Source organism: Microtus ochrogaster, chromosome 4, assembly GCF_000317375.1.
Source record: "Microtus ochrogaster isolate Prairie Vole_2 chromosome 4, MicOch1.0, whole genome shotgun sequence".
Taxonomy (NCBI): domain Eukaryota; kingdom Metazoa; phylum Chordata; class Mammalia; order Rodentia; family Cricetidae; genus Microtus; species Microtus ochrogaster.
Genome location: NC_022011.1, coordinates 27,203,283 through 27,228,020, shown reverse-complemented (window position 1 = coordinate 27,228,020; position 24,738 = coordinate 27,203,283). Strand labels below are relative to the sequence as shown.

At 46.6% G+C, this 24,738-nt stretch overlaps 1 protein-coding gene across 1 annotated transcript in view; it reads right to left on the bottom strand.

The window, feature by feature from the left end:
* Positions 1 to 24,738, bottom strand: part of Cdh13 (cadherin 13) — a 952,185-nt gene that overhangs the window by 1,950 nt on the left and 925,497 nt on the right. Inside the window, exons 12-13 of the mRNA XM_005345742.2 lie at positions 9,699 to 9,932; positions 7,826 to 8,044 (exon numbers count right to left, since the gene is read on the bottom strand). Coding sequence (XP_005345799.1) covers positions 7,826 to 8,044; positions 9,699 to 9,932 — 453 coding nt within the window. The remainder of the gene's footprint in view (positions 1 to 7,825; positions 8,045 to 9,698; positions 9,933 to 24,738) is intronic.

Below are 24,738 nucleotides of genomic sequence, written 5' to 3'. Positions count from 1 at the left end.
TTCCTTCCTTCCTTCCTTCCTTCCTTCCTTCCTTCCTTCCTTCCTTCCTTCCTTCTTGAGACAGGGTTTCTCTGTGTAATAGTCCTAGTTGTCCTGGAACTAGCTCTTGTAGACCAGGCTGGCCTCGAACTCCCAGAGATCCACCTGCCTCTGCCTCCCGAGTGCTGGGATTAAGGGTGTGCGCCACCACCACCTGGCTAGATTCATTTTTTATTGCTGACAAAACAAGTAGGCATAGTCCCATGAACCTCAAACCACATACATGTACTCCTGGACAGTTCTACAAGTCACAGATCCGAAATGAATCTTGTGGATTTAATGCTAATGTGTGTGGGAAGGGCCGCATTCCTTCCCAGGGTTTTAGAAAAAGAGTCGCCTCCTCGCCAGCTTCCAATCTAGAGGCAGATGTGTTCTGTTCAAAGCCAGGGACTCAGCATCTTGTCTTTCTGCCTCTGCCTCCCTGTTAGTACCATCACATGGCTGCTCCTTGGCCCCCTTCTAAGGACTGTGTAGTTCCATCAGGCTGGCCCTACTAATCCACGGCATTTCTCCATCTCAAGATATACAACTTATGTCTGCAGTGTCTTTTATCAAGTAAGGTGACTTGTCCACTAGCTCCGGGGATCAGGATGTGGACATCGTTGTAGGTTCCTGCTCAACCATCCACATGTGTGCAGCTCAATAGCCCAAAGGAAATGAGGTATCCTGTGGGCTGTGAGGACATGCCACACAAGTGGTACCCATGAATGGTGTGCTTAACAGTTCTTGCTCACGGTCCCGAGAGCCCTCTCTACTCATCTCGGCTTTGTGATGAGGGAGGAGTTTTGTCCCCAGGATGCCCAGATCCAGTTCATTCTGCTAGCTCTCTGTCTGCACGCATGACCATCTCCACGGGACACCAGTCAGGGCTGTGTTGACTCCAGCCCAGATTCTGGGTTTCAGCAAGCCCAGGAAACTACCTCATATTTAGAGATAGCGACAAAGCCCTCGCTCTTGGGCTTTTGTTACAGAGAGTCTAGTGCCATGGAGGAGAGAAGGAACCCACTTGCAGGCTGTTACTCATTTGGGTTTGGTCAATTCCTTCAGAGATGCTCTGGGCCCACCTCCAGCCACTGGAGACAGGACCCCTCTGCCCAGCACTTCCCTCCGAGGTGGCTTTGTCTCCTTACAATGGTCAGGATTGCTGCCAGATGGTTAGTTATAAATAATAAATGATTTTGAAGATGTGTAGTAAGGTTATTCTTCATATGTATTGTTGTTTTGAGGTAGGGTGCCACATAGCCCAGGCTAGCCTGCGACTTGCCATGTAGGCCAAGGTGGCCTTTCTTCCCTCAGTCTTCTGAGTGTTGGAGGAACAAGTGTGAGCCACCATGTCCAGCTTAGACTGTGTACATAAATAGCCTTTTTAGTGTGCGTATATGTGTGTACATATGTATATATGTATGTATGTTGTATACATGTGTTTATGTGTATGTTTACACGTGTGTGTGTAGGCCAGAGATCGAAATCAGTTGTCGTCGACCCTGCTGCTCCTCATTTATTGAGTCAGGGTTTTCCATTGACCTGGATCTTACAGATGTGGTTAGACTGGCGGACCAGCAAGCCCCAGGGATCCTCTTGTCCCCACATCTCAGCCCCGGGAAAATGGCATGTACCACCGTGTTTTGCATCTTATGGGTGTGTGTGTATTCGGGATTTGAACTTAGGTCCTCATGCTTGCTCAGTAAGCGCTTAGGAGCTAAGCCCCAATCCCTTTTAGGTTTTTAAATGGACAAAAGCTATGCCTCCTGCAAGGTATTGCCAAATTTCCAACATCTCATGCCTGCTCAAGGCCAGCATCATGCTTTTCAGCGTTGGCACTCATGACATTTGGGGTAGGGCATCTCTTTGCAGCAGATGTCACCATCTGATGCTCTGGAGGACATTGCAGTAAGTGTCATCTGCCTCATGCTCTGGAAGACATACAGTTCTGTCCCTGGCCTCTCGCCACTAGATGCCACTAGCAGCATCCTCTTAGCCATGATAATGAAAAATATTTCTAGACATTACCAGCTGTTCCTTAGGGGACAACTTGGCAAAATAAAAAAAAATGGGGGCTGAATAAAATCCATTAAATTAGTCTGTAGCCCTTTGTTTTTAAATGAGAGTCTCCAATCCCTGTTTTAAGTCAATTTAGATGATCATGTAAATGACCCACCTCCTAGGGCTGCTGAGACGATTCCATGAGGTAATCTATATAATTTATGTAAAGTATTTTGCTTGCATGCATGTGGCACAAAGAAATCCCTCAAGGGTCAGCTATCATTGTCCCTAAAGTTGAATGACTTTAAAGGACCACAGCGTCTCTGCACAGCCTGCCTGGGGTCCTGGCAGAGGACAGCCTTTCTGTGCGACTTCTGTAATTTAGGATTCTCCCTGTGTCCACAAGACACATCACATTAGAAGGGAACAAGGTGTAAATGCACCCTAGGAAATTCTAGAAAAAGGCAAAGCTATATCATTAGGAAAAGCAGTTTAGGCAAGACCTGGATTCCAGGGAGAGAGGGATCGACAGCAAAGAGAGCTCCCTTGATTATGGTGTGGCTGTGCAGCTGGTGTGTGCATGCATGAGTGTCTCTGTGAGTACTCACTAATGCCATAAGGGAGCATTGGATCTCTTAGAACTGGAGTTCCTGGAGGTTGTGAGCCGCCAGCTTCATTTTCTGCTAGAACACTGAGCCCTCTCAACTACTGGTCCGTCTCTCCAGCCTCCTTTAGGTTCATCCTTGATACAGGAGTAAGCGCGTAGAGACAGAAAACAGATGCTGCCTATCTTACCTTTTGAGACAGGGTCTCTCACTGGCCTGTTGTCTAGACTGACTGACCATTGAACCCCAGGGATCCTCCTGTGTCCTCTGCCCAACACGGCAAGTGTGTGACAGCAGTTGTTCTGGCTTTTTAAATGTGAGTTTTGGGGGAATTGAACTCAGAATCCCATGCTTGCAAGTCAAGCACTTTCCCTTCTGAGCCATCCTTCCAGCCTTTTTTAAAAATATTTTTTTATGGTTTATTTAACTTTATTTTATGTGCATTGGTGTGAAGGTGTCAGATCCCCTGCAACTGGATCTTCAGACAGTTGTGAGTTGCCATGTGGGTGCTGGGAATTGAACCTGGATCCTCTGGAAGAGCAGTCAGTACTCTTAACCACTGAGCCATTTCTCCAGCCCCCAGCTTTTTTTTTTTAAACAGTGACAGAGGTTGTCCTTAAGGAGCCCCCCTGCCTCCCCCAAACACAGGGTCATTTAATTTTGGAACTTACAAAATTCTTCTTGATTTAAGTTTTTTTTTTTTTTTTTTTTTAAACTTGTAAGCTTCCTTACAATTCACCTTATCATTTCTGGTGAATTAAGCCTAAAGTCACAGTCATAAAGGTTTCTGAGGGAAGTCCCTTAGATTCGTCCATGTCAAAGCATAGCTGCGTTTGGAGCAGCAGCAGCAACTTGGCTTCATCGAGAGGGCACTCACGGAAGATTCTTGCAGCCCTTCAATGCCGTCAGTATCTAACTCAGATGGCAAAATTGACAGCAGCGATAGTGTCATTTACATTTTTAAATCACTCTCCATGCTATTAGTTTTATTTCCCTTTTAAAAGGAGGTCAGAGAAGGCTGTGCAGAGCCTTCCAGCCAATTCTCAGCCATCGGAGAAAGCCGTCTATACTATAATAACCGCAAATGTCTGGCATCTACTTCCATAAAGGAGGCAGCGCTATGGCCAATGCTGGCTTCCCTGCTGACTCGCCTGGGGGGCCTCTCCGAGCATCGGTTTTCTCATCCACAGAGTAGAATAAAATCAGGCCAGAGAAGAGCCCAGGGGAAAGAAAAGCTGTGAACATCAGAACTTTGATGCCAGGTCATGTGGCTCTGAATTTTGTTTGGAGGGAAGAGGACACAGTTTTGCTCCCGATGCTTTCTGGTATCGGCCTCCTCTGCAGTTGCTGAAGTTTTATGGACGATGCTCTAAGGTAGGTGCTGGCAAGCACTACCTGTAAAGGGCCATGTGGTAAATGTTCTCATCTTTGTCGGCCATGTAGTCAATGGAAATACTTACTTTTGCCATGGTAATAGCAGGCTGCTACAGACAGCATGTGAGTAAGTGGATTGGGGACGTGTACTAATAAAACTTTATTAAAGCACACACAGGTAGTGGGCCAGATTTGGCTCCTGTGATGTAGTTTGAAGTTCATCCTCAAATTTTTAAAATTACATTGTGTGTATATATGTGTATGCATGCATGCATGCATGCATGTACATTCAAAGGTCAGATCAGCTTGCTAGAACTGATTCTCTCTTTCCACTATGTGGGTCTGGAGGATCCAACTCAGCTTACCAGACTTGGTGGCAAGCACCTTTACTAGCTGAGCCATAAGACATGAAACAGACCCTACCAGATTACTTCCCTTTCCCCAAATTCTTTCAAATCTCATGGCTGAGGTGAGAATCTAATGTCCGTGCTTTTGGAAAATACTTCTACCTCCAAATCTTGCCAAATTTAGTGTCTTGAATTCTGTTCTTGGTGATTTCTTTTTGAGACAGGGTTTCTCTGTGTAACAGCTGACGGTCCTGGAACTCACACTGTAGACCAGGTTGGCTTCAAACTCACAGAGATCCACCTGCCTCTGCCTCCTAAGTTCTGGGATTAAAGATGGGCACCATGGTTGCCTGGCTTTTTTTTTTTTTGTCTTGGTGATGTTTAACTGAACTACCTGTTTATCTGTCTATAATTTTCAAGTCTATAAACATCTTAGCTATCTTTTAAGGAAGGTTGTTACCGTAAGAGCCTTCCTTGAGGCTGTGCTATGGCGGCTCACCCACACCCACCCGGACTTGAACTTCCATAGCATCATCAGCACAAATACCGCCACTTCTGTATTCTGAAATTCACTCTCCTCTTCCTTCCTACTGAAGAATTCACCCAGGGAGGCAGCACATGCCCGCAACGTGGACGGAACAAAGGGTTGTCAGGAAGCCCAGGAGCCTCTATGGCAAGAGTCCCCTCGCTACGGTGGCTCTGACTCCCATGTGCGTGTATTACCTGCAACCCCTTGAGCTTTTGATGTGAGTGGATTTCCGAGCCACACCTCTGGCTAGGGCTTCGGATGGAGAGAGTCAGGGAATGGGGTGGAGATGTAGTACAAGTTCCTTTGATGTTCTGCGTGCAGCTTGTGTGTGAGCTACCCCCATCCCTGCAGCTGATACCACACAAGGCTGACCTGCAGGCTAATGCTGTCCATTAGCAAGTCAGCCACATGTAGAAAGGCATCAGGGCATCTGCTCATGAAGGAGGTTTTTCAGATCCCCGAATCAAGACTAAGATGCTGTCACAAAGCAAGGGGCCATCAGCTGTGTTACCTCACTGTCTATTCATGGTGGCTGACCTAATGTCCTTGCTTTCTGGTGTTCTAGCTCATACGAAGCCTGATGAATCCTCCATCTCCAGTGCTGCCCTCAGCCCCTCATCCTCTCCTGCTTGATTTCGGAGAGCATCCATCGCTCCCTCAAACTCTCACAGATGATGGAGTTAGGAGGGCAATGAGGTCACCGTGGCAGCAAGTGAAGCCAGAAAGACCTAAGCTGAGGGAGGGAGGCAGGGGTGGAGCTGGAGGATTTACAGGGAGTCTTGAGGATTATGGGATGGTGGGGTGATGATGGCACAGCCACCAGAGGTGGGTGGGAGAGGGACAATGACACGTTCTGTTTGGAAGATGCAGAGAGTCTAGACAGCCTGTGACACGCCGTCAGGATTTCCCCCTTAGCTCCACCCCCAGAACTCTGGTCCCCGTGCAGAGCTTCACGAACTGCAAATGTCAGATGTGGAAATGTGTGACTCCTATTGGCCTACCCACCCTGCCACCAAGATGTAATCTGCTGTGTTCCTTCTGCCTATCAATTTTATATCCTACGATTACACCAATCATTTCTCAAAATTTAAATGCCAGGGCCCCAGAACCTTTTGGGCAGCAGAAGCTGAAGTGGACAACTGTCAAGGTCAAACCTGCACTAACATTCCACACATAGGAGAGCCTGGCAGTACACGCTCACTTCATTCTCTCATATATGTCTCTTAGCCTAGTGATTCCTCTGCTCAAAGCGATGTCATTGCATCATTGCTACTAGCCACTGGGAGGAAGATGAGGTATACATTGTATTTTCTTCCTTTCTTCCTCTCCCCCCTACCCTCCTCCCCCTCCTCCTCCTCTTCCTCCTCCTCCTCCCCCTCCTCCTCCTTTGAAATGAGGCCTCTCTGTATAGCCCTGACTGGCCTGGAAGTTACTACATAGACTAGGAGGGCCTTAAACTCACAGAGATCTGCCTGCCTCTGCCTTTTTCAGAGGCCTTGATGAAAGGCAAAGGGTGCACCAATTCTGTGTCCTTGCTCAGGGGTAGACTTGGTAAGGGCCAGTTGGTGGGGGGGGGGGCCTGGGGCCAGGGCTTCAAAGGAGTTAAGGTTTCCATTCCTAGGAACTTGACTTTCTCCTCTCGAGGGATGTGGTTATCAGTTCTAAGACAGCTGTGTCTGAGGTGTCCTGTGTTCTCTTTGTTAACACTGTCTGACTAGCTCTCTGCTGATCTTGACTTTCTTCCTCTACAAATAGTATATAAGATGCTGTACTTAGGGCTGGAGAGATGGCTCAGAGGTTAAGAGCACTGGCTGCTCTTCCAGAGGTCCTGAGTTCAATTCCCAGCAACCACATGGTGGCTCACAGCCATCTATAATGAGATCTGGCGCCCTCTTCTGGTAGAACTGTATACATAATAAAGGAAGAAAAAGGATGTGTACTTAATACACTTGCTGGGCATTAGCAATCTCCTGCTCCCAGCTTTTGTCTTCTTTCTCATTCCTCAACACCTAGAGCTGGAGTTACAGATGGTTGTGAGCTGCCACATAGGTGCTGGGAATTGAAACTGGGTCCTCTGGAAGAACAGCCAGTGTTCTTAACCACTTAAAAATCTCTCCAGCCCCATTGTTGGCAACTTTTAGAAGTGTGTTGTTCTGGGCGGTGGTGGCACGTGCCTTTAGTCCCAGCACTTTAGAGGCGGAGGTAGGTGGATCTCTGTGAGTTCAAGCTCAATCTGGTCCACAGAGCAAGTTCCAAGACAGGTTCCAAAGCTACACAGAGAAATCCTGGCTCAAAAAACAAAACCAAATGAGTTACCCCTTTCTTCTCCCTGGAACCAAATACCTCCCAGAAGCAACTTAGGGAAGGAACCCTGACTGGCTTACTGTTCAGGGGACATAGTCTATCAGGAAAGCTACCACCCAGGGCTCAGTCTGAGGCAGCAGAGCCAGGAGGCACAGTCACAAGGGGTCAACCAGGAAAAAGAGAGCTCTTCCTGAAAACAGGGATGGGATGTAACCCTCAGGCCACTCCCCCACCAGCAACCCAGACAATGCCAGCTGCTGGGGACCAAGTGCTCAACCACATAAGCCTGCGCAGGACATTTCACATCCCTAGCAGAACAGGAATAGCTATGGCCTGGAGAAGACCAGTTGGCCTATTTTGGTGTATCTTTATTAGTTCTAGGCAAGTGGCATCTAGGGGAAAGTCTGCTTGTTGGCTGGTTTTCCAAATAGCAGAGCCTCTTTCAACATCTTTGGCTGGCAGGGGACCATTCAGATACCTTTAAACGTTGGCAGAACCACTTTTACATGTGAGAGTTTCAACTACACAGACATCAACTCACAATCTGGGGGACAGACTTCTTTGGGAAGACATACGGAAGAGACATGGTGCGCGGTGAAGTTCATGAGCACACACCTGAGCGTGCTGGGGTTCAGCAGACTCACCTGATAAGCTGATGAGAGAGAGGAGTAGCAGCAAGCCAAGGCTGAGGTGCAGGGTCCCTGCCGCGTTGCAGTCCACTTTGGAGTTCTTGCAAGAACACACCTGCACCCTGAGGTCTGTGATGTTCGCCATGGGCGGCTTCCCTGAATCTGTCACCATGATGGGCAGGTTGTAGTTCGCTTTGTTCAGGTTCTGAAGAAGGCTCACAAGGGCATGGGTGTCTGGAAGACAGGAAGTCCTCGTGAGAGAGGAGAAGCCCTCCGTGGAGGCAGAGTGAGGTTCTGGGGCTTGGTGTGCCCAGAAGTCATCATGTGCAAGTAACTTAGTCATAGGTGTGTTTGAATGAAATCGATTAACACCAAATAAAACATTTTGTTCCTCAGTGGCAGTAACCACGTTTCACACACTCGGTGGCAACGGGCTGTATGGGATGAGTGGTTCAGAGACAGTTTCTGTGGTGTGGTGCTGTAACGACAGACTCTATCTTGACTATCTTAAATGGAAATTTCTATGCTCAATTGTACAACACAGTTTCACCCCCTGCTACTGCCCCACTCCATCAGTGGTGCAAAAGCGAACTCTGATGGCATTTACAACAGGATCAGTACATTACTGGAGACAGGGTGGACACAGTTCCCTCTGGGGAGGGACGGGGGTGGGGCAGCCAAGAATAAAAGGTGCTCCATAACTAGGAAGGCTGTAATCACTGTTGGGTCCTGTTTTCAATTCTCCCCACCCATGCGGAAGGGCAGGGAGAAAGAGAGATTGCTTGTGACAGTCATGGTGAGAGAGGGACACAGGGCAATAGTGGCAAAGCCGACGATGAAAGCCAAGGTCAGCGAGACTGAGTCAAGTAGGAGGAGGTCTGCAGCAAGCAGTGGAGCGTGGGGGCCTTTTGCAAACCCCTATGACACTATGCTCTTCTCATCAGCCCCTAACGAGAGGAGGGGGGCCAGTAAGTTTCTTGCAGTGTGCTGCTGAGTGTCAGTAGGAACACAGCTCTCATCAATGGGACAGTGGAGCCAGGAGAACCCTGGGAAGCAGGAAGCCCCAGCTGGACAAGGCCGAGACTGGGCTCCTGGCCTATGCCCAGCACAAGTAGTCAGTGGCAAAGAAAGAATGCATGGGAGTTGACTGTTGCGATGCATGCCTGTAATCCCCAGAGAGGCTGAGGCAGGAGGATTGTCACAAGTTTCAGGTTAACTTGTGTTACATGGCAAGAGCATTTTTCAAGCTCTCTCAAGACTTACTCTGTTTTTTATTTATATGTATGTGTGTGCATGTGTTCTGAGTTCAAGAGGGGTCAAATCCCTTGAGCTGGAGTTAGAGGTAGTTGTGAGCCACCTGATGTGGGTGCTGGGAACAGAACTGGGGTCCTGTGCAATAGCAGGAAGTACTTTTAATCACTGAACCATTTCTCCAGTCTTGTGAGTATCTGTCTGTCTGTCTACTCCTGTGCCGTTTAAAGCAAAAAGGGAAGAGGAAGGACAAAGAACCAGCTTCTGACTGGACACTCTACTAAAATGTAGGGAGTATTGGTCCAGGGAATGCTGGGGTCACAGTAGTCACTAGAGTGAGGGCTTGTTACATAATGTGGAGAAGAGAGAAAAAATGAAACAGAAGGCAGAACAGCCATGTTTGCGCTGGTAAGAAACGGACATTCAATATTTCTACAGACGGTTTTCTCACCCTGATCAAAAATTGCAACACTTTACGCACACACATATATACACACACACATACACACACCACACACCACACACCCCAGAAATCCCATGGGCATCCCTGTGTGGGACAGGGAGCATCTTTGAGGAAGGAGAACAGAAGTTCAAAGCTGAAGGAACAAAGGCTGGCCGTTTGTAGTTGCTGACTTACTATTGATTTTGGAGATCTTCCAGACTTTATCAGGGACCGTCTGTTTATGAATCTCGAACTTGAAGGGGTCTGTATTGGGGTGAAGGTCCTTGTCTGAAGCTCCCAAAATGACCACACTGAGGTTTTTGGCATCATCACAGACTTCAGCCACCGTTGGGTAAATGAAGGGAGCATTATCGTTCACGTCCTCCAGGGTTATCAGCAGAGTCCCAGTGCCCGTGGCAGGAGGGTTGCCTGTGGGAAAAGGTGACATTAGCGAGCCGTGGGTGTAGCAGGAGGTTGGTCTACCAGGGAGCTTCCTGTGATCTATACCTGGTGCATTTTGTATCCATTATCTAGTAACAGTTTCAACTGGGTTGACAGTAAAAGATGACGCTTTTGCCTGAACTGTCCTTGAACCCGTGATCCTCCTGCCTCAGCTTCCTGAGTGCTGGAATCACGTGTGACTAGCCACACATGCAAGGTGAGTGCTTTACAACAGAGTCACATCTCCAATCAGCCTGTGGGTTCCAGAGATAGTGTCTTGCTCAGTAGCTCAGTTTGGCCTCCAAGTGACAAATCTTCCTACCTCACGTTCTGAGTACTGGGATTATAGATGTGTGTCACCAAACTTGGTTTCCAATGGTTACTTAGAAAAGTTAGAGCCAATTTGTAGGCCACAATTTGTAAGCATGTAAATTTCCTCTCTTTCCATAAAGAGATGTACTTCTTAAATCATAGTACGTTACTGATGGTCTCCAAATGATGGTGGCTTGACACAATTATTTAAAATAATTTTTTATTACACTATGTCTGTTTGCATGTCTGTGTGCATGTGTGTGTGCTTGTGCAGGTCAGAGGACTACTTGGGGAAATCAGTTCTTTCCTTCTTTCCCTGTGGGTCACAGGCATTGGATTCAGATCATCAGACTTGGCAGCAAGTGCTTTTAACTTCTCAGCCATATCCCCTGTTTACCAGCAGAGGTTTTAAAAGGGAGTTGTGGGGCTGAAGAGATGGCTCAGTGGTTAAGAGCACTGACTGCTCTTCCAGAAGAGCCAGGATCTATTCCCAGCACCCATATAGTGGCTCACAACTTTATCTATAACTCTGTTTCCAAGGGATCCATCACTCTCTTCTGGTCTCCTTGGGCACTGCATGTATATGATGTATAGAGATACATGCAGGCAAAAAAATATACATAATTTTTTTTCTTAAAGGGGGTTGTGGAGCAACCTGACCTGACTCATTGTTAGAAAACACATGTTTATCTGGATAGGAGATGCTGGGTGCTGTCGGCAGGGAGCCTCCACAGTGGATTAAGAGGGGCACGATATGGGCAGTTCGCACAGGGAAAATACTTTATCTTTGTGAATGGGGGCTCAAGTGAGGTCATGAGAGGAAGAGCAAAGGCTGCTGAGGGGCCACAGGTCCAGCTCTGCTTGGGCTGATGGTCCCTGAAACGCCATACACTGCAGAAATGCAGGGCTCAGGAGTACTGCTGGAGCTCTTAGAAGACTTCCTGGGAAATTAGGATGCTAGAGGGCTGACCCTGACCGTGAGGGTCCTGAACCTTAAAGACAGATGATGGTTTTGGAGAAAACATAGGGGAGATGAACTGAGAGGAAAGAAAATGATCGGGAGACTGAGGCAGGAGGATCAGGGTTTTTATTACTGTGATAAAACACCATGGCCAAAATCGACATGGGGAGGAAAGGGTTATTTCATCTTCTAGTCCATCGTTGAGGGAAGTTAGGGCTGGACCCTGGAGGCAGAAGCTGAGGCGCTAGAGGAACACTGCTTACTGGCTTGGTCCTTAAGGCTTCCTCAGCCTGCTTTCTTAGAGCACCTAGGACCACTTGTCCAGGGGTGGCCCCACCCACAAAGGGTTGATCCATTTCCCATCAATCATCAATCAAAAAATTCACCCAGGCTCACCCCAGGCCAGTCTGGTGGGGGCATTTTCTCCAGAGAGATTCCCACCTCTCAGACGACTCTAGCATGTGTCTGATTGACATAAAACTAGCCTGCAGGGATGAATCTGAGACTTGCCTGGACTACAGAGTGAGCCCTGCTTCAATAGTCCCTGTCCATTAGAAAAAGAAACCAAAATCAAAATGAATTCTCAAATCAAAAAGTAAATAGGGGAAAAAAAAAGCAGTGGGATTTCGCAAGGAGGATGTTCTGGGCATGTCTTGCTTTGTTTTGTTTCGTTTTTCATTAATCGGAGAGAAATCAGCTCGAAGGGAGATGAAGAAGGAGCTCTGAGCAATGAGGAGAGAGAGCCCTTCCTAGACCGCGGGGAATGGAAACGCATCAACACCCAAAGACGGATGCGGAATGGACATTGAGATGCGCGTGGAAGAGGAGCGTGCGGGATTAGTCACCAGGGCTCTTCCGAACCGGGCACGGCGCTAACTTTTGCTCGAACAACAGCTCCAAAGAAATGCATAGTTACGCCACCGCCAGTTTCTCACTGTCAGCGCCAGCCATTTGGCCAAATCTCTTTGTTGAAAAATTATTTTTCTCTTTTTATTGAACTAATTGAATATCTCAGAAGAATCCATTTTATCTATCTCCCCTCCCCCCGCTCTGAATGTATTATGAAGTGACGTCGTTTGGGTAGAATGGCTGAGAAGACATTACGGGTGTCTGAAATATGGCCAGAAGAATTGGCTCTTGTGAATTTAATTACAGGACTGTCTTTAGTTTCCCGTGTGTCATTGCCCAGCCAGCTGGCGATGTCTTTTTCTCAGTCAGTAGAAGGAGCTTGTTTCTTTGGGTGAGAAGAAAAGACTGGGTGAGCCAATTTCGGCTCTATCCTGCTCCCCTCGTTCAAGTTATTTTAAATTCACTGTGCTTTCTCTATCATTGTGTGTGTGTGTGTGTGTGTGTGCGTGCGTGCGTGCGTGCGAGAGAGAGAGAGAGAGAGAGAGAGAGAGAGAGAACCCGCACTGGAGCTACGACACCTATGTGGAGGTCAGAGGGCAATTTTTAAGAGTTGATTCTCTTTCCACTGTGGTTTCTGGGGACTGAAGTCATGTGGTCAGGTTTGCATGGCAAAGACAGAGTGCCTTTGCCTCTTAAGCCACCTTGACGCTTGCTTCCCTAGCTATGCCTGAGGAGGAGAGATATCCAAAGCCCAGCGATATTCAGGTGCAATGCTCCTGTCAAGGCTGTTTGGCTCCAGGAATAACGGAAAGCCCTGGGGCTTCTGGGTATTTTAGCCCCTGTCATTTTCTTCTCTTCCTCTTGAGCAGCCCCCACTTCCCATGGGACAGTTCTGTGTGAGATCTAAGAACTCAAGCTTGGTTAGACAGTGCCTCTTTTTCATGGACTTTCCACTTCAATAGAAAAAGCCCCAGGTTCAGTCATCTGCCCAGAATACATGTGAGGCAGACTAACGTGCCGGTTACCCAGGATAGGTGTATGGGAGACCAGCCACGAGCCTAGACTCCTGGATGCACCTACAGAAGACTAGAGAGCAGCCGACCAGTCACTCAGGATAGACAGTAATTGATAGCTCTGCTTGCATGGAGGAAGTCCATGGCTATGTTCTCCAGAAAGGTCTGAGGAAGTCCCAGCCCTGAATGTGGCGTGGGGCTCTGGCTGGGTGTGTAGGCGCTTTGGGATTGATTGAGCGGGGAGCTAGAAGGACCTGTGAGCTATGAGCCATTCCGGTCCTTACTGTGGTGGTAGGGAACCCAGTGAAGGTAGCTGACCTTCAATCCGGAGGCTCATGGCTGCGTTCACACTGAGCAGTGTAGATATGTGGAGGGTTCTGCAGAGGATGGAGATGCCGAGCAGAGAGCTAGCTCAGCATGGGCTGCTGAGTTTAGGTCGCATTTGTACACAGTGTCCCCTCTGGATAAACTATTGTCCTTTATGTTTAAATTTGGTTAATTAAACAACTAATTAGTGTTTTGTTCTTTTGAGAAGGGCTTACTCTGTATTCCAGATTGGCCATGAAACTTATTACACTGGCCTCGAACTCGTGATCTTCCTGCCTCAACCCCCGAGTGCTGGAATTACAGGCATGTGGCACTATGCCCGGCTTTATCCTTCCTTCCTATGTCAGAATATTTATTATGTAATAGTTTGATTTTTTACAGGATCCCATTTCCACTAGGAAATCAAAAAAAAAATCTGTAAACTATGATCTGGGCTTATCAAAATGTTTATTTATGTGTGGATATATGCACATATGTACAGGTACATAGAAGCCAGAGGAGAGAGAGCATTGGAATGTTTAGAACTGGAGTTACAGGTTGTGAGTCTCCATGTGGGTGCTGGGAACGGGACTCTGGTCCTCTGGAAGAGCAGCCATTACTCTTAACTACTGAGTCATCTCTGCAGATGCTCATTATTGATCTTACCATTTAGATCTTATCATTTTGAGCTATTGTGTTACAGTGTACTTATATGCACTGCTTTTGTATACAACTTAGTGGCACTGGGAACATCCATGCTGCCATGCATCAGGCTCCTCTGCCATTAGAGCTTCCTCCCCTTTCCCTACTGCACCTCTGCCATCTGAGTATTTTGGGTCTCTCTTGTGAGTGAAACCGTTATTTTATTTTTGCTTTTGTGTGTGTGCGTGTCTGTATATGAGTATATGTATGCATATGTGAAGGCAGTACCCACCCAAGCCAGAAGAGGGCAGCAGATCAGAAGCTGGAGTTACAGGTGGTTGTGAGCCACCAACTGTGGGTACTGGTAATTGAACTCCCTTTCTCTTCAAGAGTAGGTAGTGTTTTCAACTGTTGGGCTGCCGCTCCAGTCTCCAAATCATTTTTTTAAAAAGCAATAGTGGCATTTGACTAAGTCATTCTAAACACACTTGAGATTTTTAGCTTCCTGTTCCCACTGGCTAACTGAGCTGACAACGTACTAGGGACCCAGACTGTGCCATAGTGTTTTTCCCATAGCTGGCCAGCATGCAGGGTGGGGACTGGCACCAAGGCCAAGCCTAGTGGTTATCGTGGGTAATGACCCTTTACTAGGTAACAGACTCCTTTACTAGTACCATCCATCAGGTGGCACTCTTTGGCAGCTATGAATGGCTTTCAAGTCTATACATGTTCCCTAGAAATAACAGCAGGATGTGAGTTCTGTGCAGGGCCAGTATTTGCTGAGAGAGCCTAGGGAGATGGAAACTGGGTCTGGTTTCCTTGGGATTCTGGGTCATGTGTCAGCTATGCTCAGAGTCATCCATTACTTTCTATATCAGACCATTTATTATGTGATTTTTATAGGATCTCATTTCAACTATGAGATCAAATGAAAATACCTGCTCCATGATTTGGGGAAGCTAATCCCCAAAGAAGAGGCCTTATCTTCTGCCAGGAGAGGGATGGGGGTGGTGTGCTGTACTGAGAGACAGGCTCAGGTTCCGTCCTTCCCTTCTCCCTTCCTTCCCGTACTTCCTTCCTCCATTCCTCTTCTTCCTCTCCTTCCTTTTGAGAAGGGTCTTCCTTGGCACAGCTGGCTTTGAACTCACTTTAAAGCCAAGTCTGGCCTTGGCCTACAGATCCTACTGCCTCTGTCCCCCAGGTGCTGGGATATTGCAGTAGTGTGTAACTGTGCCCAGTAAGCCTCTTTTTCTTTTTGGTAGTGAGGATGGAACCCAAGGCGCACCCTTTGTGTCTAGACAAATCTTCATCACTGATAAACACCCCCAGATCTTAAAAGACCTCATGCATTTTGTTTTATTCATTATGTTAGCAAAACAGGATTTTTCTCACTCCCCAAACACCAGGCCTTTTTTTTTTTAATTTTGGTAGGTTCCATTACTCTGAGCATGTCTAAGCTTTATGCCTCATAGACGAGACACACAGCTGAAAACATAGCATGAACCTAATTTAAAAAGGTATGTATGGCCGGAGAAAGATCAGAAGGGAATATATTAAAATCCAAGTGGCAATTATCTCCTCAGGTAATGAACATTAAAATAGTACCTTCCTCTGCTTCTAATTTTCTTTACAATAACTGTGAGGGCTATAATAACCAGAAAGGAAACGCCAGATTCAAAAGTTACGCAGGAATTAAAGATAGTTTTTCCAGTTCTGCACGGCTCCCTTTTCTCTCAGCCTTCACTTATTTTTACAACAAATTGATTTTCTAGTAAATTTATAGTCATGTAACCAGCACCCCTTCTGATCCTAGAGATTTTCATTCTCAAGAAGAGATTCTTGGCACTAACTCTATACTAAACTGCTGGCCCTGGACAATTGCTAACCTACTTTCTACTGGTATGGACTGTTCTAGACATTTCATATAAACAGAATATGTAGAAATTTATTTCATGCATATGTTTTTTTAAATCTCCTTGTCTGTGAACCACTGCATGCAGTGTCTGTGGAGGCCAGAAGGGGGCGTCAGATCCACTGAACTAGAGTTTGAGGGTTGTGAGCTGCCGTGTGGGTGTTGAGAATTTAAAACAGGTCCTCTTGACTACTAACCATCTGTCCACCCCCAGTATGTGACCTTTTCGAGTCTTCTTTTGCTTAATGTGTTTTTGAGACTCATCTATGTTGAAGCCTATCCCAGCCCTTTGCTCTTTTTTGATGGCTAAATCATCCCTCAGTGTATGGATAGCTCATGTGTTGTCCATGTGTTCATTACTAATGGGCATTTTCAATTTTTGCCTGTTACAAACAAGCCTGCTGTCAACATCTGCATTCAGGGGACCAAATTTGTACATGGGGGCAGTATCCTAAGTTCATGAGACCCCAAATGTAGCTCCTGTAGATGAACAGGGTCCCTGGGGTAGTTGCGTGGGCTGGTTTCATCAACATAGAACAAAACCATGTGTAGAGTGCACACCTGTAGTCCCAGCACTCAGGAGGTGAAGACAGTAGGAACAGAGGTTCAAGGTTATCCTCAGCTACAAAGCAAATTCAAGGCCAGAATTTGCACGCATGGGCATGCACTGGGCATGCACGCACACACACATACATGCACACGTGTATATATATATCTCATGTATACGTCAGAATGTCAGGATCACAGAACCCAGAAGCTAGTAGCTCCAAGAAGTGCCAGGAAGTCGTAAGTTGTCCTAGTCACTGGTCACACGGGTGCTGGGGACCAAAACCATGTCCTTTGTCTCTAGCAACCAAGCCATCTCCCCAGTCTCTGATTTCCGTCTTGTTATGACAACCCAAGCAGGCCAGCAGCATTTGGCTTCATGATGCAGATGGAAAGACAGGCGGAGAGACCTTCAGTCTCAAGGATGCAGTCACGCTAAGGTGAGGGGTTGGCACATCCTGAGGAGCTGGAGGGGGGAGCTAGTTCCACACAGCAGCTCCAGCCACTCCTCTATCCCCTACCCCCGATCTCAAGAGTCATTTGACTGAGTCATTTTCTCAGTGACAAAATTCCAGCAATTCCAACTTGACTGATATTTCACTGTATGTGATGGCAGGAGAGCTGATGGCCACGTCTGATGTTTACTCTTTTCCCCTGCTTTCTACAACAGCCGCAAGGGTGTTAAACTGGCTTAATTGGGGTGCCACTGTAACAAATGACCCGATTTTATCCAAAGTAGCTTCTTCTAAGCAGAATCAATCTGAATAATCTTCCCCGCCCCCACACTGTCTTAGGCTGATCTAAAATGACAGGGTGGCAGACCAAGTCTGTTAGATCCCCTCTGATCCGCGGTTTGGGCTCAGAGACCATGTCACTCTAGGGCTGGCCAGTAGCCTTTCCTTTAGTCCACCTAAACACATTGTATATATTTCACTCTGGAACCAGTGTCATCTTCAGAGCATCCGTCACACGGGGACTGTGGCGAAGGACATACTGGGATGGGGTACATCAAGAGTCTATGAAAAACCATTATTTTGGTCAATTACACTTTAATTTTACAGTTGTTAGACACTCCATCTTGGTTTGTCTTCTCAGTAACTGTCTTCATTAGGGTTACTATTGCTGTGATAGAAACCATGACCAAAAGCAAGTTGGGGAGGAAAGGGTTTATTTCACATACTGTCCCATATAACAGTTCATCAAAAGCAGCGAGGGCAGGAACTCAAGCAGGGCAGGACTCTGGAGGCTGGAGCTGATGCAGAGTCCATGAAGGGGTGCTTGCTCAGCCTGTTTTCTTACAGAACTCAGAACCACAAACCCAGGGGTGGCATCGCCCACAATGGGCTGGACTCTCCTACACCAATCACTAAGAAAGTGCCCTATAGTTAGATCTTATGGAGGCATCCTCCCAATTGAGGTCCCCTCCTCTCAGATGACTATAGCTTGTGTCAAATTGACATAAAACTAGCATAGCAACCCATACCCCATTTTTCGTGGATGGGCTCAAATGTACTTTATACAAGTTGCTGAGTCATGAGGCGTGATCATGGATTTAGTATTCCCCCAGATGGAAAACGGGACATTTTTGGTGGCTACAGAAAGACCCCAGAGGTGATGAGGACTTCCTAAGGTGGGCTATTTTCTTTTCACGTTCTCTGTATAGTCTGTTGGAGCACAACGTCTGTCCCTGGGGCCAGGGAGATGGATCCATTGAAGTGCTTGCCACATAAGCATGAGGACCTGAGTTCATATCCCTTGGACCTATGTGAAAAGCCAGGCATGGCGATGTGTATACTCTGAGCTCTGGGGGGGTGGGGGTGGGCAGGATGATCCCTTGGCTCATTGGTCTGCTCTGGCCAGTCAGTGGCCCATCCCCCCAGAGGACTGCATTTGATTCAGAACTGAATGCTCCCTTTCAGTTCTGGAAGCTTAGTATCTTCCTTTGCAATTGTTATTCATCTCTTCCTAAGACAGGGCAGTGACTCCAATCTTGTCAAAGTCTCTCCCTGGTGTCTCTGTACTCTGAAAGCACCATCTGAACTTTTTTTTAAGAAAGTCTGGGTCATAAAAACTAAGCAACAACGTTTATCTCTGAAGACAAAATCCTTGCCAATATGAAAGGTCTGGCTTAGCAAAATAAAAGCATTTCAGTTACATGGTAATGATATGCTTAGGTAATTTGTAGCTCATTAAAATGGGTAACAGGGCCTGGAGAGGTGGCCCAGTGGGTTACTAGTGCTCACTGCTCTTCTGGAGGACCTGAGTTCAGTTCCCAACACCTTTGCCAGGAAGCTCACAACTGTCTGTGGCTGTGGCCATGGCTCTAGGGAACTGCTGGTTACCACAGGCACCTGCACTCATGTGCATATACCTCCCTTCCCCACATAGACACATAATTAAAAATAAATCTTAAGCCGGGCGGTGGTGGCGCACGCCTTTAATCCCAGCACTCGGGAGGCAGAGGCAGGTGGATCTCTGTGAGTTCGAGACCAGCCTGGTCTACAGAGCTAGTTCCAGGACAGGCTCCAAAGCCACAGAGAAACCCTGTCCCAAAAAAACAAAAAAAAAATCTTAAAATGCATAATAGTTAAGGAAAAAGAATCCTTTCCTCTTCAAACCATCTGTAACCCCAGCATTATCCACATCATAAAGAAGCAAGACTCCAGGCATTATCTGCATGAACTCTGAATCCCTAAGCTTGCAGGCCCAAAGGTCAGTTTTCCAACCCTGGTCAGTGTTTTTATATAACTCTATCAGTTATATAATACATAAATATATATGTATATGTATGTATACGCCACAATTCTAGCCATTAAGAGGTACCGACAAGAGAACACTTAGTTCTGCCATAGTCATTCTGATGTGGAGAAGCAGAGCTATGTGGCGTGTGTTGAAAGGCAAAGAACATCCTCTCTGTTTTCTCTGCAGAAATTCCTCTATCCTTTTCTGCAGAGCAGGACCATTGGATGACAAGAACTGGCCGTCCTTGGACCATATGATGCTAGGAGACTAGGGCATGGTGGTTTTTAGAGAAAGTGTGCGTGGTTAAAGCACCCCAGCTGACTGTCTTTCCTCTGTCACCATGCATTTCTCTGCTTCTCCTCATGCCTATACACATTTGCATGTGTGCACATATGTATATATGGGCCCAGGGTTGATACCAGGGATCTTCCTCAACCACTCTTTCACCTCATTCTTTGAGGCAGGGTCTCTCAGTCAAACCCAGAACCCGCCTGATATGACTTGTCTTGCTAGCCAGTTAGCTCAGGGGTTTTTCTCTCTGCCTTCAAAGGTGGGATTGCAGACAGGTCACCAACCTCGCTTGGCATTTACATGGATTCTGGGGATCCAAACTCCAGTCTGATTGCTTGACAGCAAACACTTTCACCATCAGGCCAACTCCCCAGCCTTTTAAGGTTCCCATGGAAGCAGCACAGCTCATGCATTGCAAATAGACACTGGAAGAATGTTCCCACCCAACATGATCGTGCAGTTTGTCATGTGATGTGGTTAGCTTTGCCTGCCTGCCATTTTGATCTAGATTGAACCATGAAGCGCATGGTGCTTTTCCTGTGCAATCTTTTGCTCGATGCTGTGTTTGTGAGGCTCATTCTGTTTCTGTGAGTAGGTGTGGGCCATTCACTTACTGTTTTTTTTACACACTCCTTTGTGTGAATGAGGCATCATTTGTTTCTCTATTAGAAGTGTGGAAATATTTTCTATCTTCTTGGGATGTGTGTATGTTTGTGTTGTGCGTGTGTGTGTGTGTTACGTGTAAGCCTGAAGCTGATGGGGTCTCCCTTGATTTCTCTCCACATTACTGAGGCAGGGTCTTGCACAATACCTGGAATTCATGTTTAGCTGGCTTCTTCCCCTGTCCACAACCTCTTGAGTGGGGGTGACAGGTGGCCACCAGATCTGCTTGGTTCTGTGTGCTTTCCAGGGATCTGAACTCGGGTCTTCCCAGTTGTACTCCAGTGAACCTTTTGACTGCCTTGCCTTGGGATAGCCTCCACATCACGACACAACACGGGTGCTTTGTAGGAACATTACCCCCATGTAATGTCCAACCACAGTGTAGCCAAGTCCAGTTTAGTGAGAGTTTGTTCAGAGTGGTTGTATCAATTCACTATTCGGAGCTGCTGGAGCTCTGCTTGCTCTTCCATCTGGCTAATACTCGGTTGTTTTCTATTATCTCACTTCAGATACTTTGTGTCTATGCTGTGTGTGATTGTATTATAGTCCCCTCTATGCCCTCTATTCGATTGTGCTGTAATGTATACTTGTAGCATCTTACTTGTGTAACCTTGGCTAACTGAGTGGCAGATGTTGCAGGCCAGCAGCCGTGCTCTAGTGCTCTACCATCTCTGTTGACACACTATAGGGCCGCTTTACGTTATGATCACCTGTGTGGACCACCTTTCTGCTTGCTTAATGGTGTCACATAATGAAGCAGAGTTAATTTTTATGCACATGATCTCTATTTTCTTTTTTACCTTTATGTAGTATTTATGTGTGTGTGCGCATACGCATGGTCAGAGGAGCACTACAGGAGTTGCTTCTCTCTCTCTCTCTCTCTCTCTCTCTCTCTCTCTCTCTCTCTCTCTCTCTCGGTGTTTTGAGACAGGGTTTCCCTGTGTAACAGTCCTAGCTGTCCTGGAACTAGCTCTTGTAGACCAGGGTGACCTCGAACTCACAGGGATTCACCTGCCTCTGCCTCCCGAGTGCTGGGATTAAAGGCGTGCGCCACCACCGCCTGGCCTGCTTCTCTCCTTCTACCACTTGGGCCTTGGCATGGAACTCAGGTCTAGCTTCGTGGCAAGCACCTCTGCCCAGTGACCCATTTCCCTGCCTCTGATCTATCTTCTCTTGCAGTTAATATTTCCCACCTTTTTTTCTCACACTAAAGACATAGATATTCTCATAAATTTTTATCAAAGATAATTTCACTTTCATATTTAGACTTATCTGTGACTCTTGTCTGTGGTTTAAGAAAATGAGGGGATGTGTTAATCTAACCCAGCACTTTTTACTGAAGAGATCCTGCTTTCTCCCCTCTTGACTATCTTTAGTGTCCCTGTTGTAATCAGGGACAGGGTGTGTGTGGCTGATCTGATTGTGGAGTCTGGAATGTTCCCTGTGGCCCCTGTGTTTGAACCTCTGATCTGTGTTGTGTCTTTGGAGGTAGTGCAAACTTTGGGACATGGGTGTTAGTGGGTTGAAATAGAACACTAAAGCTGTTGAAGGCCCTACCACTTCTGGCGGGGGCCCGCATTCCCGAATTCTTGAGTTGTGCTATGGCTGCGCCGTGTAAAGAGGCTGTTGTGACATGGTTCTGCCACTGTGGGGAAGCCCACCATGCCTTCTCCACCATTCTGGGCTGTGCCCTCTGAACCTCTGAGCCCTCCCTTCCTTTGCCCCTGCCAGGTGAACTGATTGAAGAAATGCAGAAGTAATACAATGTTTTCTATTTTATTTTTGTTGTTTTTCTGAATGCTATTTCATCAGTAAGTTTATTGCTTTGTGCGAATATCACACAGTTTCAATCCCCACCATTCCCCAATAGGTCTGGAGACATATAACACATGCCTTTCAATTTATTCTCAGGATTGCCTTTGTGACTTTTAGCTCCTGGTGTTGCCATACACATTCTGTAGTCAGAATGAACACACACACACACACACACACACACACACACACACACACATTTTTCAATCCCAATAACTGGAATTTTGTCAGCATTGTGTGTCTCAGTCCTCAGGACACTTTGGCGTTTCAATAGCCCTAAATCATCCAGTCCATAAACATGGTATACCTTCCCACTTATGTAGACATGAGGTTAGGCCTCCGAATCCAGATGAATGCATCTCCCAGCAAGTCACTGCTTAGCTGATCTGGATGCTGGATGACAGCAAGCAGACCATAGTCACCACAGTTACACAGTGTTCTCAGAGACCGGCACAACCCTTGCTAAGAGAATAAACGTTGAACTGTCCAGTGTCTGGTTTCCTTGTTACGTGAGCCTCTGGGCACCTTAGCAGTTTCAACACTAGGTGGCGCTCTGCAACCAGTTTTGTGCCAATTTCTCAGATTCGGTGGGGGAGGGGGGACTTTGACAATTTCAGAGGGAGAGAGAAGAGAGACCAGTAGCTGTCCATTGCTCAGTAAGTCACCCCCAGGAAACTCATCTAAGCCATCATGATGGACTTGATGTACCATTCTTTGGGCCATAGATGTTAATTTTACAGCTTCCCCCCAAAGTCACACCACAGTTGGCCTCACAGAAACCTCTTAGGTCATTTGGAGCTTCACTGTAGAGAAGTTGGATGCCAGTCTTTACATTTAAATATTGTTGATTGGATTTCTGTTACCATCGAAGCTCTTAAAATTTCCATTTCCACCAGGCATGGTGTGGCACACGCCTTTAACGCCAGCACTCCAGAGGCAGAGGCAGGCTAATGTATATAGCGAGTTCAAGGGCAATCAGGGCTGCGTGGTGACACCCTGTCTCAAAAAAGAAAAACTCACTTTCCAACACTTTTCTACGGATCTTTTCTCTGGTAAGTTTGTTAAATTCACTGACAGTCTCCATGAAAGAGGTTTTTTTTTTTTTTTTTTTTTTTTATTTTTCACTCAAGCCTGGTGTCTGTTTTTTCCCGTGTTGCTCTGAAGATGACTGATTTCAAGGAAAAACTGTTAGTATTTCACCATTGAGCAAGATGTTGGCTAAAGCTGTAGCAATTCCTGTGAACTCTAGTCAGATTAAGGGTATTTCCTAGTTTGTATATGTGTGTGTATCGTATATCTTGTTTATATGTTGTATATGTATATATTTAAATCATGACTCAATATATAAATCCTTTTTCCTTCTTCCCTCATCTCTCCATACCACTCCTCTGCACCTGAATATAATACCCGCAGAAGCCAGAAGAGGGCGCTAGATTCCCCCTAGAGCTGGAATTAACAGGTGTTTGAGTCGCCTTACCTGGGTGCTGTTAGCGGAACTGAGGTCCTCTGTAAGGGCAGCAAGAGCTTTGAACTGCTGAGCCATCTTTCCAGTCCTGAATATGTAATCATCTCAAATCCACAATTAGGATGATTTTATAATTTCTCTTGGGCTCATTAATGTTTTAAGGATTTTAAACTTTATGCTTGTGAGATTGGTTTGCAATTTTAATTTTTTTTTGCAAGATTTTGCCATGTTTTAGAGAAAGTATGCTCTCATAAAAACAGTTGCTAAGAGTCCCTTCTCTGTCTTTTCTGGAAGTGTCTGTGAGGTTGGTCCTCTTCTGTCTCAAATGTTTGGAAACACACAACAACCATCTGGGTCCGAGGTTTGCTTAGTTGGAAGGATTTCAATAAGGATTTTTTCCCTCATAAATATTGGGATATTTCAGATTATTGGATTTCTTCCGAGGTCACTTAACGCTGTAGATTACTTATTTGTCCGTCTATTTGTGTCTGTTTATGTACGAACGCCCCACTCCCTGGCTAGCGTGTCTTCTCGTCACGACAGATTATATCCCTTGAGCCCAAATAAACCTCTCTCCCCGTCTGTTGTTCCTATAAGGTATTTCATCCCAGAAATGAGAAATTTAACTAACACTGTTTTTATTTTCGTGTGTGGGGGAGGAGAAGTAAAGCTCTGAGGATGTTAAGGCCGGGCTTCGCCGAGGAGCTGTGGTTTTAGTCTTTGAACATTTTTCCATGTATTTAATCTTGTTCAGCTTGGCTATGACCTGGAATATGTTCCCCTCATGTTCATCCTTTCTGTGGTTCTCTGGACTTGTCCATGTCTTCCATCAGTTTGGGGAAGTGTCTGATCATGTGTTCAGCAGTTGCCCTGTCCAACATCATGTCCTGTCCCATGACTCCAGTTGCGTGCACACCCTGTAACAGTTCGGATGTGAAGTGTCCCCAAAAGGCTCATGTGTTTGAACATCTGGCTCCCGGCTTGTGGCGGTGTTTGGGGAGGTGGTTGAACCTCTCAAAGGCAGGGTGGGGCTGGAGGAAATGGCTCTCTCTGAGGGGGGTGGGAGGCGGTTTGTCTTAGGGTTCTAGCCTCTTCCCATCCTGAGTCCTTTGCCTTCCGGTATGGTGAGATACAGGCCAGCAGTCACCGTTCACTTCCATAGTCACGGAGCTGCCCACTTCCACGCGTGCCCCGCCATGACGGACCACACCCTCTTTAGCTAATTCTCCACTAAGTTGCTTCTCGTCAGGTGTGTGGAGAGAATGGTTGGAAGAGTTCTG